Source organism: Crocodylus porosus, unplaced genomic scaffold, assembly GCF_001723895.1.
Source record: "Crocodylus porosus isolate Cpor-Errol unplaced genomic scaffold, CroPor_comp1, whole genome shotgun sequence".
NCBI lineage: Eukaryota > Metazoa > Chordata > Crocodylia > Crocodylidae > Crocodylus > Crocodylus porosus.
Window position 1 is genome coordinate 29,002,026 of NW_017728909.1, and position 17,785 is coordinate 29,019,810.

At 43.9% G+C, this 17,785-nt stretch overlaps 1 protein-coding gene across 2 annotated transcripts in view; it reads right to left on the minus strand.

The window, feature by feature from the left end:
* The window catches only part of LOC109307866 (complement component C6-like), a 59,543-nt gene extending 45,350 nt beyond the window's left edge, over positions 1-14,193 (minus strand). For both annotated transcript variants that reach the window (XR_002100383.1, XM_019532006.1), the window contains exons 1-7: positions 14,089-14,193; positions 12,557-12,716; positions 10,415-10,571; positions 7,726-7,870; positions 6,979-7,120; positions 3,781-3,919; positions 150-350 (exon numbers count right to left, since the gene is read on the minus strand). Coding sequence is in view for 1 of the 2 variants with exons in the window: in XM_019532006.1 (XP_019387551.1) it covers positions 150-350; positions 3,781-3,919; positions 6,979-7,120; positions 7,726-7,870; positions 10,415-10,571; positions 12,557-12,699 (927 nt within the window). In the remaining variant the exon portion in view is untranslated. The remainder of the gene's footprint in view (positions 1-149; positions 351-3,780; positions 3,920-6,978; positions 7,121-7,725; positions 7,871-10,414; positions 10,572-12,556; positions 12,717-14,088) is intronic.
* Positions 14,194-17,785: the final 3,592 nt, after the last annotated feature.

The window sequence follows — 17,785 nt, forward strand, 5'->3', positions numbered from 1 at the left end:
CCTTTATCACAAGCCCAGTAATTCGTCATTAAAAGGGTTTTTGTGCTACCTTGATGATGAAATGTGACCTTTTACATATCCATCATTCTCTGAACTAAACAGATGGAGATAAAAGGAAAAGACAAAATTAGGAGGCTTGTTTATTCTACCTTTTTATAGGATGCTTCAATAGCTTCTTTGAAGGAGGAAGATGATGTAACTTTTACTTTTTTCTTTTTTGAGAAAAGAAATGGGATCCCAGAAGAGCTTCTACCAGAGAAAGAGGATGAACTACCTGAAGCAGACTCAGAGTTCAGAGGAATTAAATCATTGTAGAAATCTGATTTTACATCGTCTTCTTCATTTTCCACCTAAAATTACAGAAAGGAAAAACAAATTACTCAAAAGGGATGTTGCTACAGCTAACTATTAAGCAACAACAATCTGAAATTTTCCAGAAACAATGTGGATGCATATTTAACAAATGGTGAATTGATTATTTGCTTCACAAGGGACACATTTTAAAGAATGGTGCTTAAGATGCCTATGGAAAAAAAATGTATCATTTGTATGCTCATATCAGTGTCAGTGAATGGGAAAAAGGGTCCTGTAGAACAGGGGCTCTCAACCTTTTTTGTACTAGGACCCACTTGTAAACACCAATTGCCAGTCCTAACCCAGTGCTCCTCACTCCCGACCTGCTGCCCCCTCCCCCAGGCCCCAATCCTCCAGAGTGTGGGGTAGGGCATGGCTGTGTGTGGGACATGGGGGAGCCTCAAGCAACTCCTTGCAGGCTGGAACTCTGCCAGCCTGGAAGGTAAAAGTCATGGATTCCCACGGTTTTCTCTTTTAAAGGAGAATCCATTTTTAAAGTTCGTTAATCCATTTTTAAAGTTTGTTAATCCATTTTTAAAGTTTGCAACCCACTTTTGGGTCATGATCCATAGGTTGAGAAATGGTGCTGTTCAAGATAAGGGCATTACTCACTTTGGAAAGACTTAAAAGGCTGAACTACAGCTACAATTTCCAACCAGCTTTTCAAAATCACTGGTATTCAAGGATACCCAAACTTTTTGCAGTTGTGTGTTCCCTTGTGCATACCAAGCATAAGACAACCTGGTTGCATAAAGTAGCCCACTTTTTCAAATAAAAGTCAAGCATAGGCAAAACAAAACATCTTTGAACATTTGAAAATGTTCAGTTCATTTTTATTGTGGTTGTTTTCTTTGCTTTTCTCCTCTTTTTTATCTGCATCCAGTTTTGCCCACGACCACAGGTTTGGATTTCAGTTGGGAACATAAGGGGAAATTGAATTACTAAGAGCAAGGCTGCTTTCATAATCTCTCCAATGTATTTCAATCAACAAAACACAAAAAGAAGATTGCATATGCTTATACATGTTACTGAACTTTTGGATGTGTGTCTCTCTGTGTACTGAGACCTTGTAGTGGTGGAGACACTTGTTTTTCCCACTGATCCTTAGAGCTATGTTGCTCAGAGTCTCACACTCCTGGCAGGGTCACCTATGGTGAAGAGGCCTGAGGGGAGGTTCCAGACAAACTATGGTCCAACCACAAATCCTCAATTGCAGATCAGATGGATGATGATGTTAGGATCTTAACAACTGTCAAGTCAGAAGAAAACCGCAGCAAGATGGAGGTCTCTCATCACTTAAATTTATCCCTTGCTACTGTGCCCAGATCTCCACTTTGTCAAGGTTATTGTTTCCATATAGCAACTTCCTCATATTAAATAAACTAAGTCACATGTAAGCTTCTACCACAGGAAACAACACACTCTCCTGCACCAACCTCCAAAAGCCCTGCAGCAATGGACCAGTGGCGACAGAGATGGGACCAGTGAATCCAGCAGTCTCTAGACACAAATCTGCATGCAGGTGGTGGTAGCCTGATGGTCATCTTGCACCTGGGTTGACTCAAGCTACCCTCTGCTCACCCTATGTGGGGAAGGAGCTAGAAAAGGTACCCTAAACCACAGCTATCTTATATGCTCCTGGATGGATACCCACATCCAATGAGATCAGTCTCTCTCAGTCAAAGACATCATAAGATAACAATAATTTTCACAACATAGAATTTTTTCATCTTGATAGATAACCAAGATAATGAATGACCAGAAAGAAGAATTCCCATCATCTTCAGGGAGCTAGTGAGACACATCAGCATTCCAGCTCTTAGTAAGACAAGATATGACTGGATACAAGCCAGCTGAGAGAAGAAGATAGAGGCTACACTGTTGGAGATCCTTGCAGAACTTTGTAGTCTTGAAGAGATTTGGTGTTGAGGGTTCTTCACATTGTTTTTGTCTGCTTTTGGTGTTTTGAAGGAAGCTAGATGTTCACAATGAAGCTGACAAGACAGCAATATGTCCAGTAGTCACCAGTTCCTTGCATAGCTCATGTGATATGGATATCCATTCAATCACTGGCTCTAACCATAAAATAGTCAAGGAGATGCCAGTGCTTAGACCCAGCTTAGTAGCGGCCTGAGATCTTGTGATGGACAGAGGAAACACTACAAGGACACTTTGAACCTCAAGAAAATGGAGGCCAACATCAAGGGTTGGGAGGAGCTGGCTGCTAAGCAACCCCAATAGTGCCACAACCTCAACCCAGCGGCAGCCAGTTTTGAGGCAAAATGTCTTGCCCTCAAAGCACAGAAGAGAGAATGGAGGATGTTCTACTTGATAACTATTGGACATATCACTGTCTTGTCAGCTTCAATATGAACATCTATCTCTCATGCATGCCAGGAGCTGTAGTCTGTGGCTGAGTGGTGTAGGACTGGGGCAGGGGCAGCATGGTGGCTGGACTCAGCTTCCTGGCAGCACTCATGTCAGGAGCTCACTCTTGTCCTCACACTCTGGGTGCCACTGCCAATGTATCTCCTGCTACTACTGGACCTGGCCCTTCTGCCCAGGCAACCCAGTCTATCTGCCTCCACCTGTTTCCAAGGGTGCTCCAGATGGAGCAGGCAGGGAGTGTCTGTTCTCCATGGAGATCCTGCCCACCTACTCCATCTGGCCCCCATGGTGGTGGGTGTAGGGTGAATGGGGCCAGATAGGATAAATTGGTGTCTCTCACCTCCCCCTCACCCCCATCCCCCTGCTGCACTGGGTGGTATAAATAGCTATGATGGGGGGGGGGGCAAGACCGGGTCAGCTCTCTCCCCCTGGCCCTCAAGAGCTCACCAAAACTCCTTAAGGGGCCTGCCAGCCTAAATAATTGTCCACCCCTGAGTTAGCAGATGTCTCTGGCCTTCTGAAGTCTGCTCTACCCTTCTATTGGTGGATATCAAGTACATATGAAAGCCTTGTCATCAAGATAGCTTTGCAGAGAAAGGGAGCAAACCACATTGCTTCCCCTATTCTACATTTGATCTCAGAGGGCCACTCAACCTACAAATCATCTACATGTGAATACAATTAAACCATTTTCATAGCACCCTTGGATGTCTGTTTTTGGATTAATCATTCTTTTTATATCATTACTAACTCCCCCCTTCTCCCATCCCTGCACTTTTGACAAAAATAGATCTCATCCACTGAACTGAGCTCTTTGGTATCTTGCCTTTGTCCTTTTTCTGTTTTCAGAGCTCCAGTTGGGTTCAACAAGGCCCTTCAAACATGTATGTGGCAATTATATAATTCCTTTTTTTTACATCATAATCTAAAAAGCACATCAGAGTTTAAAAGTCTCGTGAGCATAACATGGATTATGACCATTGAAAGAAGGTCTCAAGTAAGTGGCACAGTTTGATGGCTTTACTACTCATGTAGTACCTGAAAGCTGACAGTCTCAATATTTGCAGGAACACGGAATAATTTCCTGGTGTCATTGCTTTTTACTGTAGTGCATTTGCCCCCGTAGAATGAGTTACCAAGGACTTCTCCACAGCTTTCTCCTGCCAAAAGGTTATATCTAGAGAGACAGTACATTCCAGAAATAAATCGAACAGTCACAGAAAAAATATACAGTGTGAGATTCTACCTAATTTAAGTACATGCAACTGCACTGAGGATAATGCAGGTTTGGGCATATCTAGGAATCCCAAAAAGAGGGTGTGGGACATGTTACCAGCATGGTAGAGGTGATGCAGCCCCCTCTTTCACCTCCCACAAACCCAGTTGGACAGACTGTACCATGCCATCTCCTGCCCTGCACTAGCTGGGGGCTTCCATTAGCAGCAGTGGGGTGCCAGGCTTGGGCGGGGACAGCTATGCATGCAGATTTGTGGACTGATAGATGGGTCCTCTCCATCTTTCCGGCACTCCTTCCCCCTACCCAGTTCCAACCTAAATATCTCTTGCGGGCCAGGAGCAGATACTGGAAGCAAAGACTAACCACCACCACTATCCCTGGCTGGCACCCCACATAGCTGCTCCCTGCCACTGGAGTCACTAGGACAACATAGAACATGGAATGGAGAGGAGGGAACAGGGACCTTCCCACTGCTGCTTCTCCAGCCCAGCAACCCATGCAACAGCTCCTCATAGCTCCCATCTGGAGGAGAGCAGGGGCATTCCTGGGGTTTCCCCAACCCCCAGATCAGTAGTAGCAGTAAGCAGACCCCCCCCCTCCCCCCCACTTCTTCACTTGCTTCCCACAGGTGTCCCAAGCCAAGGCAAGGCTCCAGCCCCACGTCACACTCTGGAGGAGACCCAGGCATCAGGGCTGCAGGGAACTAACGCTACTGGCAGGTGACCTAAACTTTGGGAGGGGGTGTGACCATACTACTGAACCCCCTCCAGATCCTCCTGGAACAGGGAGCCAAAGGCTCCTGTTACTAAAAAAGGGAAAACACAGCAGGCTAGCAGAGGCACAGGCTGCATGCTGTGCAAGGGTACGTTACCTATTAGAGACAATGAGGAACATCTGTGTGGGCTAGTAAGTCACCTGACTCAGGCAGGGCAGCGCTTCTGGGGCAGAAAAGTCAAATGCCTGGGAGAAAATGGGAGGAGGAAGGTGCCTTGCAAGGAGCTGAGGTCTCTGGAGAAAGCACCTGCATGAGAATCCTCCAGCAGCCCCCAAAGCACTCCAAAGGCAGAGAGGCAAGAGCCCCAGGGGCCGAGAGCTACTCAAATGTTTGTTTACCCAGAGTGGGGGAGGTTTTTGTTAAATCATTAGCTTGCCTTCTTTTTTCTAGTTTTTAACCAGCAGAATAGGTGTGGCTGTAAGGGATGAAGACGAGGCCACAGGGGAGTGACTGAGGAGCACCCTGAGGTTTAGAGCCCTGCCAGGGACAGGGCACAAGGCATAAGCAGCTTGAGGCCAAGAGGGCCAAAGCTCAAGTCCAAGAGGGGCAATAGAGGTGGCCTGAATCTGGGAGGACCACAGTTGGAGCCTGATAGGAATGAAGAGGGAGGATAAAGGGGACCCAGAACATGAGAAGGGTGAAAAAAGGGCCAGAGGGGGCCCAAAGCCCAGGAAGAGTGAAAGCAGGGCCTGGGCCCAGAGCCCCAAAAAGGGGTGAGATTAGAGCTGCAGCCCAGAAGCCAAGGTACTAGGCTAAGAGGGCTACTGCTAGGAAAAACAAGGGGCCAAAGTCAGGAAGGCCAAAGCCACTGCAAAAGTGTTAAGGCCTGAGAAGGACAACTGTTGCAGTGGAGTTGGGTAACCTCTCTGACAAGGTATTGTGTATCATCGACAAGGCATAGGCATGGCTATAGGGGCAGGCAGAGGCCAAAAAGACAGCCCATAAGGCATATGGTGTCCTAGGGCACCAGTAGAGCCAGAAAGGCCACAACGGATTGAATAAAGGCAGACTGGTAGTGGACTGGACTCCCCCTGGGCCTTGGGGCAGCCTCCCAACCCTTTGATTAGAACAACATCAAGGCATGACAGGTGAGCAGTAGGGAAGTCCTCCCAGTGGATCAGAGGAGGCAGGAGTTGTGCAACTCTTAGAGTTACACAACACTATGTGCCATTGGCCTGTCACACCTCCCCTGAATACAGCTCTATGCTAAGGATCTGACCCAATTTTATGTTACTTGTTTTGAAGGAACCCTTAATTCATGAATGTATGTCAAAATGCAGTTTTACTATTATGGGGCACCTACAGATGTGGAGTGAGGCTGCTCTGATGCATTGTAATTACATCACATAGGAGCAGACTGAATTAACCGAGCTTACTGGGCATGGTAATTACCATGCTCCAGCAGACTCCAGTGTCACGTGTATCAGTGTCCCCATGCTGAAAAAAGGCAGCAGGGCTGCTTTAACTAAAGCTGATTTGATCAGTATCCCTGCCATTTTTCAGTGCGGGGATGCTGATATACATGACGCTCGGGGCGCTTTAATTAGAGCAGCTCTCGGAGCTGCTTTAATTAAAGTACTCCCTCCCCCCACACCCCACCAATCTCTCGGAGCACATATATAAACACCCATGGTTATCTATCCCTGTCAATCCAGGATCTTGCAACATTTTTCATGGTGTTGCCAGAATACCTCAGGCTGAAAATACCTGAAGAGGCTGTACATGTTCCCTTTGACACATTCACAGCCTTCTGATTTGATTTTGTTTTAGAAGTGCTTTATGGCAGAAAAGTGGAGTTTCACACTTCTGAATACCCAGTAGCTAACAAAAACAATCCTAAAACATTTAAGGTGGGATAGGAGTCTAACCAAAAAAATATAAAGGTAAAGCAGAACAATAAATTCTGGGGACATTTTCCATCTCAAAGCATGGCCAAGACATCATATAACTGACAAATTTCTGATGTGTGAGCTCTCACTGCTGAAAGGGACAGGTGGAAGCCCAAGGCTTCTGGAAGTGCTCTCTATTTTATTCTATATAAGGGGCAGAGGCATACCTTAGCAGCCAAGTTCTTATAATTTCTCTAAACTTTTAACAAAAAAGCCATCACGTATTTGATCCAGCTGGAATCACTAGTGTATCACTACAGTAGCTATCTCAGCTATATAAGAGTTAATTAGATAAAAAAGAACTAATCTACAAAACTCAAGCAAAAGCAGCGTACCCATTGCCCATTAACTGCGCACTGGGGATGCTCTCGTATCTCCTGTTGCACACAGTCTTTATCCGCCTACAGTTCCTTTCATCTGAGTTGTCACCGCAATCATTTTGTCCATTGCATTCTAGACTTTTGACAATGCAGCGACCTGTTTCAAAGAAATGGCAACAAGCATTTTCATGCATTTACTATATATTTGTGGCTTGTATTTATGCCCAGTTGCACTGGTTTAATTTAAGATTTTGGTAAACCTTATGTGGATGAACTTACTTTGCTTTCAATTGAGCTCATTTTAGTTAAACATCAACCTAAATAAGCGACCTTTAACCCTTTGCACAGGTTTAGTAAAAATGAAGCAAAATTATATTCAAACAAAGCTTAAATCTTTAAATATAGGCTCGAACAAAGACACTCCTCCTACTAGGACTTTGTGTTCTATATCCACAAAACTCTAGAGCACTGTGTTCTTCATTAGACAAACAGAGATCACACCAGATATTCTGGGACAAAAGGTGCCCTGGCTTTCTGCAGTTTATTGCAACAACAATGAAAACAGGTGGAAGATGCACTGACATTGAAGTTTCTATTTTATACACAAATGGCTTGGTGAGCTGTTCTCTCCCTTCTCTCCTCCACCAATAAAAGTGCACATAAATACATAGGATACACAGAGTATATCAATGTTATTTTTCAATGTTTAATGTTTTGGTTGTATGTGTAAATTCGAAGTTATGGAGCTAAGAAGAATATTACCGTTTTCACACTGGAACTTGTTTCTGCAGTCAACTTCCTCAATGTTGCAAAGTTTAGTTGGGAAGCATCTCCGGGAATCCACCAACCGCTCAGTACAGGGCTGGCCCCCAAACTGAGATGGGCGTAGCAGAGACCTTGTCCGAAACTGAAAGCAGACAAAAATGGGGGCATTTATGTGCTACTTGTTCTGGGGGGCGCTAGTGAGCAACAGGAAGAGACGTACACAGCTGAGTGCAGCTAAACATCTGATGCTCCCACAGAATCCAGGGATAAGGATGTAAATCCCCAATAATTCTAGTCAAAGCATAACCTGGATCTGGGGTAAGGCAAAAAAACTGAGTTTCTGAGATTGGCTTGAATATACTTCCAGATGTTCAAAATCAGGAACAAATACTTTCCATAAGGGCCATGAAAGTTGTCTCAAGCCATACTATTTCAAACCACCTTGCTTTTAGCTATTGTGCAGAGTACAGGGAGGGGAGAACCTCAAGATATTTTGTGATTTGAGCTGGATCAGATGAGGATCCAAAAGTTCATTTGCGTATTTTACTCGATGCTTCCCTTGTGTATTTGGTAGGCTGGGCCAAAAACATTCTGAAAACAGGTTGTTTTTTTTTTTCTTTTACCCGAACTATTATGAGGGCAGCATCTATTTCCATTCTCAAATCAAGGTGCATTGCTGTTAGGGGATCTCTTCTGTTCACCTCTTAGAACACGTATATAATTTTAACAGGTCTGTCACAGTGTCACATATGTCCCCCAAAAGCTAAATTTTATGTTTTGGTTTATTTTTAGTACCGGGTGATCCTCACCTTGAAAGCTTCAGGTCACTAGACAGAGAACAGACTTAAGAAGAGGTTGAGATTCCAGAAAACAATTGGGATTTACTTGGATCTTTCTCACTAATTCAGAACTTGGCATGCAGATTTATGAAGGCAGACTGTGCCAGTCTCACTCTGTCCAACATAAAAGTGATTATATATATATGACAGCCCCCTTCCTAACATAATAATTTGGAAACGCATCACATCTTTGTATGACTCAGCTGTCCCTTTTTTAAGTAGATTGTTCCCATGTTCCTCCCACGGCTTGTTTGCCACTATTCTTCCTGCTGTCAACGGCTGAACTGAATCCACTTGCATCCTTCCACAGCAACTCCACCAAAGCCACAAAGAGCTTTACATGAGGCTGAAGGGGAGTTTTTATGGAGATGGAACATGGAGCATGGAGATTATCAGTGCAAGCAATTTTTTTTTACTAGGCACAATAAAATGTGAAGTTAGTAAAAATGGAGGAGCATTTCATCGATAGCTATCTAATGGCGAAAAAGAGCAAACAAAGGAGGTCAACAATTTACCTATGTGCAAGTGTTCACTTACATCCCTGCAGTTTGTTTGTGGGTTGTTGCAGTGCTTTTCTGCTCAGTTTTCAGTTTTTGTAGCCCCTCTTTCTGCCAGCTGCTAGAGGCCAGAAAGTGTTATCTGATGGCAACTTCCGCAAACAGATTTCAATGAGCTGAGCTTCAGCCTGACCAGCCAGACACACGATTTCATCCATGTTCCCATTTTTTATCTGAAGAGGCATTGTGCTTATTGTGTGGGGACTCCTGAACCAATAACTGTGCAGACTGCTTATCTGTATAATAGTGTACAGATGAGAAGAAAAATGGGAATGGTGACCAGACTTGAAGTAAATCGTCTTCCTGTGAAAGTTCCATGCTGGTTGACTCCCAACATTTCTCAGTGTATCCTACTGGAAGGCAATATTTTGCAGGCTGAAGAGCAGCAGGAAACATGAGTACCCAAGAATGGAGATATTTTACCCTCCCTTGACTATAAGAATTTCCATACTAGATCAGACTTAAGTCCCAGATGCTGTCCCAAGCAGCCATCAGACCACATGCTTTAAAGGAAAGCTTAAAAGCTAAATAAGTAATCTGCCCCCCAGGAGAGAAATGTCATGTAGGCTGTGGTATCCATGAAATGAGCCAGCCACCTCATGCTTCTTTGTGCACACCTGCTCCACTCTAGCAGCACTTCCTGACAAGGCAAGCCAAAACTTTTGGGGTGTTTTAGTACCTAAAGATACAGACAAGTGCATAATGGGATTCACAAGATACCTAAGTTCTGGTCAGGGAAGTAGAGTTAGAATTAATGTTGAGATAAGCAATCTTAATTTTCCCTGCCAGCCATGGCAGTACTTGGACTCATTTTGACTCTTCTTAACTTTCCAGTACAATCTGAGATCTGAGCCCATCGTTATAATGTGGTTTGTATGCCCTACAAATGTAGGGAAACTTACTGTGGAATATATATGATGTACTGTCACTTTTGGGGACCCAGAAGGACCTGTAAACTTGAAAAGACCTTCTCCATGGAAGACTCATTTCTCATAGTGGTACTGTCCCTTGGCAAGGGGAGCTGATACATATGTCATAGATATGCTCATACAAAAGACAGGAAAAGTGTAAGCGTGATTTGTGGTATCCAAAAATTTGTTCTTTCTGTTGTGATCTATTTTTCTAAGTTGGTATTCTCCAATTCTTCCCCTAATGCTAATTTATAAAAGATTGCTCCTGATGCAAATCAATTTCCTTTTGGTTCAGTGCTCATGTTTCATCATCTGAACCACAGATAAATCATCCTCAGTATTTCCTTATAATCACCCATCTAATTTATTTTCTACCTACTTGTTTTTTAACACATGGGTCACATTCTGACCAAGGTCCGAAGTCTCCAATCTGGCAGTTGACAGGACATGCCTGCTGGTTACATGCCTGGGATTCTTCCTTTGTACATAATTGGTCACAAAAGTTTTTTCTATAATACTCATCCATATTTAGTTGCCTAAAATATAAAAGTGGGAAAGTTACTTACAGGCCAGAGAAAAAATGGGCACATGCTTCAAAGATGGGACCTAGAGTTAACTTACTTTAAATTTGGGTTGAATGCCACATCCATCCGAGAACCCTGGCAGTTGTGATTAACTAATTAATTGCATTTTAAATAGTAACCCAGCCACACACTTAATGGTGCAATAAACAGGAAATAAGCCACAAAATTATTCCACAAATTATGCATAATAATTCTTTGGCTGGTTTTCATCATACCTTAAACTGAGTGTGTAGCAGGGTGAACCACACCAGGGGCTCAGATTGGCACCAGTGCAGACCCCACTGGCCAACAATCAGTGGTTGGAGACCCAGTGTTGTCCTGGAGCTAGCCAATGATCAGCTGATCATTAGCCAGCAGGTTCCATACTGGGGCTACTTGAAGCCCCAGTGCAGTCCCAGATCCAGCCAACAACTGATTGATTGTCAGCAGGCTTTGGGGACCCACTAGGATTGGTTCAAGCCCCAGTGGGCCCTGATCCAAGTGATGATCAGTAGATCATGATTTTAGGCTCCCTTTGCACTGGCAAGCATGGAGCAATTGGGACCTGATCCCGTCTCAGAACTGTGTGGCATGGCAGGAGGTGCAATTGTTGGGTTCAGGGATCAGATCCCATCACACCTTTAAATGAATGTCTCTCAGCAGCCTGAGATTTTGTGGTTCAAACCATTATATCAAAAAACGTAACTTCTGGGAAATAAAGAAAGAAGAGAATCCTATTCTATGATATGCTGCCCCAGCTGTTTGCTGCTCAATGTTGAAAAAGATTTACCTTAAAGCACTGGTGTAGAATACACTATAGTACAGTGGTCACCAACCAGTGGATCTCGATTCACTGGTAGATCTCGGAGTCTCTTGGAGTCGATCCGAGGCTGGGGTGGGAGGCTAAGTGCCTGCGTGCATGCACACACCCCAGCCCAGCAGGTCTGTCTGTGGGGGAGGGAAGGAGCAGGGGCAAGATCGAGGTCCCCACAGTGAGGGACAGTGTTGCAGGGGTAGGAGCAGGGCCAAATTGAGTGGGCCCCTGGCCCAGTGGGACTTACCTGCTGGGGAGGCACACCCCCAAATAATTTTTTCTCCCTCTGCCTCAGTCTGTCCCCTTCCTTCTCTCCCCACAGATTTAGCTGCTGGGCGGCTGGGGTGGGGCTCATGGTGGTGCATGGTAGATCTCAGGTTACTTTTAATGCCAAAGGCGATATCCTACTTAAAAAGGTTGGAGACCACTGCTACAGCAGGAACTTATTCTGAACCTGCCCAGTTTGCCTTCCTTATACTTTTCAGAGGCACTGCACTGCCCTGACCTAACAGCAGCATAGAGGGTCCTGGTCTATGGAGCTTACCACATCACCCCTGAATCGGTATGAATGGATGGATCACGCAAATATACACTGCTTGCAGGACCAGCACATAGATTGAGCCCATCATTGCCAGTATAAGGGTGGGCAAAATGCAGCTTGCAGGCAAGATGCAGCCTGCCAGGCCATTCTATCTGGCCTGGAGGGCCTCTAAAAAAATTAGAAAATGATTATTTATCTCCCCCTGGCTGCCTGTCACGTGGCCCTCAATGGCTTGCCAAAACTCAGTAAGCAGCCCTCCACCCAAAATAATTGCCTGCCCCTGATTTGGAGCCATCTTAATTCTTTTTTAATTTTTTTTTTCTGAGTCTTTTTAATGCACTTTTTGGAAGATTGTCAACTTTTCAAATTTATTCATTATCCAAATGTTCTTAGAGGGAAAAGAATTCTTAGAGGGAATTTGTTCTTTTTCCTTGTAAATTATGGAAACAAGAACTTCCAAAAAAAGAAGCAATTCTTTTTACACTGTGCACTGGAAATCCTCAGGTATTTTTAGATGTCCCAACCCTGAAGTAGTACTTTTCTACTAGTTGATATGTAACAGAAAAATTAATAAGGAGAAGCAATGAGACATTTCACACGTACCTACGCCTGCTCTGTGTTCCAGAATTGCAAGTTTTTGAACAGCTGGACCATGAGCTCCATGGATAACGGTCACAGTTGCATCCATGGCTGCTCTCAATTGTAATGCACAGCAGAATGAAGTAGATTAAAATAGTACTTCCCATAGTTTAACAGTGTTCAGCTGTAGAAAATTAATATGTAGCACAAGACCACCATAAATTATAACGTATATACTCCTGTGTTCACATCTTCTTAATAATGTATGAACAATTATTTTGATTTGGAAAAATGCAATAATACAATTTGATCCACAACATAACAGAACTATCTGGACACATTCCAGATACATTACTGGGCATATGATATATTTGTTCAAAATTTAGGGACAAATCTTGCACTATGGAAAACAATCTGAATGTTGCCATTTACTTGAATTGGAACAGAACTGAATCCAAAATAGCACACATATTTTTTTTTTATTAAGAAAATATCCTCTAAATATCTATATACCTGATCAATAACAACTTGGTTCTAGTGTCTTTATTTAGAGGTGTTCCTGATAGGAATTTTGTGTCAAGGAGGACAAGCTCAGACAAAGTCTGGCTCAATTAAAGCATGAAAACAATAGAACATTATCATTAACCAACCAGTATCAGCTACACTCTGACCATAATACTTCAGTGAGACTATTCACACACTACACTTAAATTAACTGTGTGTTTGTATACTTTTCTGTATGGGGCTATTGCTGTATGGGACTATTACAAAAAAACCCAGGAAAATGCTGGCTGTTTCTAACCCTAACCCTGGAGACTACTCAACATGGACTTGCTGGATGATCATATTATAGAATAGTTTTGAGGAAATACGATTTACTTAAACTGGACAAAATATTTCAGATTAATTGTATTTTTCATTGACCTTTCATTTACCTTTTAAATTCAAAACAAATTATTTTCAAATGAGTCAATTCTGTCAAATAATTGTGGCTGAAAAATTATTTTTATTAATTTTATTTTTTCCATTTTGGATAAAAAATATTGCAGTCAACCCAAAATATTTGTGGGGGGGGTGGTATTTTCATTTTGCCATGTAAACAAAAATGTTTTCAATTAGGTTTTTAAAAACATTTATTTGTACAGATATAAGATTAAAATGGATACAAAGCTCCAATGACTAAACATCCATGGGAGGGATTTTTAAAAAAAATGTATAATCCAGATTTGACAGAGTAAAAAATTGGGGACAGGCATTAGGCATCTTGCCATGTACTTAGCAGCAGAGAAATGCCGAGGATTACTTTCTTTTCTTGAGCTGTTAATCCCAGGCTAAATTCAAAAAGAGACAAAACACTCTGGAAACTCTTCCCATGGTACTTGATTCATTCCTTACTTGTATGCAGGTAGAAGTTCTGATCTGTTATCCAGAGTCTGTGACATATCAAGAGTATATCACTTAGAAATCTCCAAAAATATATAGTGAAATTTCTCAATGCAGTATACAAATTAGGCACAGAATACAGGTTAATTAATTGAAAAGAAGCAAAAGCTTACCGTGCTGCATCACATATACTGATGGCAAAACTAAATAGTTGGCTTGCCAGATGATTATAAGATAGCTAGTTGCAAAGTCACTTGTGCAGTCACTGTGATTTCCGAGCAGACCTTTAAAACAAGATCAGAGGTTTTGTTTATTTTAGTTAAAGTTTAATTTTAGATGCAAAGATCTGCTTTACTATTGCATCTTTCCAAAAAACTTGCATATCTATAACAACCTTTGAGATGACGTTGGTTTTCTGCTAGTAATTCCTATGTATACAGTTAGATATTTAAAAACATATAATCCACCCAAAATCAGCCTACAGAATAATACATGTGTACATGGATACATATACACATATTTTCATTGGTCTAAAATGTAGGAGGTTGTGTAATAGTTATTTGCATTGTGTTTGTCAAAAAGGAGTGGGCTTTTTAGCAAGGTTTAGGGAAATTATGATGACACATTAGCATTGCTATCTTTAAATTTATTAACAAAATCCAGGAAAAGGTAGATTAAGTACACTGTGATCCTGTAAAGAAACAACAGAACATCATTACTGGAAGCTACAGTTGATGGCGTAGATTGCACCCCCTTATTATGTAATCACTTCTTAGTTAAGTTTTTCACCTTAGAAAAATATTCCATGGGTTGCAACAGATGCTCCTGGGCCTATCTGATAAAGATCCATAGTAGGGGCAGCTGCCAAAGGGGTGTGTTTGGCCAGGGCACTGGCAGGAGATCTACTTCCAAGAGGCACCAAGGGAGGTGAGGGGAAATGGGAGTCTTCATCCTGGAGCTCATCAGCCCATGTGAGCCACCAGTCCGGTCTCACAGCTGCCTCTTCCAGCTGTTTTCCAGCTACCTGTGGCCAGCTTAGGCAGCTTGTCCTTCCTATCCTTTTACCTTCCATTTCTTATTCCAGAGGTCTGACTCTACCCCCAGTATGTGGGGGCTAATATTTTTGGCAAGTTGGTGATGAGAGTGGCCAGCCCTCCTGTCAGACCCTTCTAGAACATCTTCCTCTTCCACGGCCACTGCTTGCTGCATTGTAGCACAGATCCATAGGGACTTGAGGTCATATAAAGTGAGGAGCTGCTGGGACTGCTGCTGCTGCGTCATGGAGTTGGCAACATGAAACTAGTAAATGGCCATATCACAGTTGATGTTCTTCTGTACCTATTCGTAGGTGGCTCCTGACATCCTCACAGTCCTCTCTGCAATTTGATTTTTGCATATCCCTGATAATGTTATTTTTTCCCCAGGGTTTCATCACCTGCTACCTCCTCCTTGTTCACTAGCACTTCATGGCCCTTGTCCAAGGGAACAATGTGAGCCCCAAGCAGCTGTGTGAATTTATGTTGTCCCATGTCTGCTCAGCTATTGGTTTTGGCAGTGATGATGAGCTATGCAGCTTGTCTGCCCTTTCCCACGTGCTACTTCCACATGATTCACTTTTTCAGCACTTGACTGCAGTCACCTCCCCTTCCATCTTGGTGCTTGTTCCCTCCCTGCTTGGAACAATGGGCTACAGCTTCCATGCCTGGGAATGCAGCTGCTACAGCTTGTCTCTCCGGTGGCTAGTTTCTTCAGTGGAAAGGACTAGACAGGGAGAGAAGGTCAGAGCTGCATTTCTGGGGAGCAGGACAGCCTAAAGACTGAACTTCCTGCTTTAGGACAAGTCCCATTCTGCCCTATCCTCTATCAAAACTTCCCTCAGCCCACCGTAGCCTTCAAGCTTCCCACCTCCATCCAGTCAGAACACAGCCTCCACAGCTAAACTCCAGGAGTGCTCAGCAAGGGTCATACACCCCTCATGAAGCGTGTGATGTCCCCTTATTTTCAACCTAATTTGCGTTTCCTCATCTTTGAGCCTGGTCCAGTCGTAAGATCACTTTGGGCAGTTTCAGGGCTGCTCTGGTAGCCCCAGACAGCAAAGATCTACAGCGCAGTGTACTCCATCTATGCCACTGATCTGCCTCCAGTCCCAAGGGCTAGGGCAGGGGCAGGCAATTATTTCAGGCGGAGGGCCACTTACCCAGTTTTGGCAAGCTATCGAGGGCTGCATGGGTAGCCCCACCCCCTTTCTCCCATCATGTGATGGGATGTCCTGTCTCCTATCCTTTGCCACTAGAAGTCCCTCCCCTTGCCCCCAGAAGTACTCCTTTCAACAAGGGGTGTTGTCATCTCAGAACTAGGAAAATACTAACTTATATTCTAAAAAGCAAACATCTAAAACATTCATTAAATTGATTTAAAAAATCTTTTTGTCCTGGTTTACATGTGTTTGTGTAGTGCACATAAAGGTGATTGTATATAATTGCTTAAAATGAAATCTTACTCTTGTATATTTTGAGGGGGTGGGGTATAGGTTTGTGGGGGGGCTTTGGGTGTGTGGTTATGTGGGGCATGAGTGAGTGTGGGTGTGTCTGTGGGGGAGTGGATGGGGTGGGGGTGTGGGTGTTGGTGTGGGGTGAGGTAGCATGTGGGGGATGTGGATATGTGGGTGGGTATGGGGTTTGTGTGGGGTTGTGTATGGGGGGAGAGTGGCTGGAGTGTGTGAGGTGCTGTGGGTGTGGGGGTCTGCATGTATGGCAGTGCAACGGGGTGTGTGGGTGCATGTGTATTGTGTGGTGTGCATGTAGGACTCACCCTATGAACACACACACACACACACACACACACACACACACACACACACGTGCGTATGCACGCACGCACATACACACCCAGGGTACCAATGCAGGCTCTGGGCTCCCCAGTTGGGCAATGCAGCCTGAAGCCACCCAGTGCTGGAGCAGTGTGAGGCAGGAAGGCAGGTAAATGGCCTGGGGGTGGAGCAGGGCTGGGTTGCTGCCTCCTGGTAAGGCTCCCCCTAGGTCCTAATACCCCTGGCTCCTGACAGGAAGCCAGGAGCAGATTAATATTAATTTTCTAAATTTTTTAGGAGCCCCGCAGGCAAGACAGAATGACCTGTCAGTCCGGATCCAGCCCGCAGGCCTTATTTTACCCACCCGTGGGCTAGGAGCAGGGCTCTCATGCCAGCTGAGAGGCCTATGGGAATGATATTCTTTGGGGGACAAACTCACCCAGGAGTGGCTTAGAGGGCTTGGATCATGACTGAGGTTGGTCAGGAGAGCACTCACCACTGTTCTGTAGCAGAGTTTGTCAGCCTCTCAACTGCCTTCCTAAGGCCATTTTTAGTGTTGATGTTAGCAAGAGATTCAAGCAACTTCCAGGCCTGGTCTCTGACACCTTTTATTTCAAGCAAGGTTTTGGGTTTAAAAACCCTTCATCAGGCTGAAGAAGTTTCTGCAGTTGGTTTTATGCTCTTCCTGAATGGAATGAAAATATTCTATTATTATATCTCAGTAATTAGTATTACTCAGGGTACTCTTCATCCCTTAATACACATATTGTGCACATATTTAAAATTGTTCAGCATCCATATGCCCAAGGATGACCTGTACACTGTTTGGCTGGATATTAGGAGGAACTTTTTAAATTGGTGGGGTGGTTAAGCACTGGGATGGATACCTAGGGAGGCTGTGGAACTTCCTCTCTTGAAAATGTTTAATGGTAGTTAAACAAAAACTTGACTGACTTGGCTTTGACAGGGGTGATTCTGACTGAGAAGAGGCCACTACATCCTGGGATGCTGAAGGACTTCAGCTTGGGTGGAATAGCCCTATGGAATGACCATACCTTAAT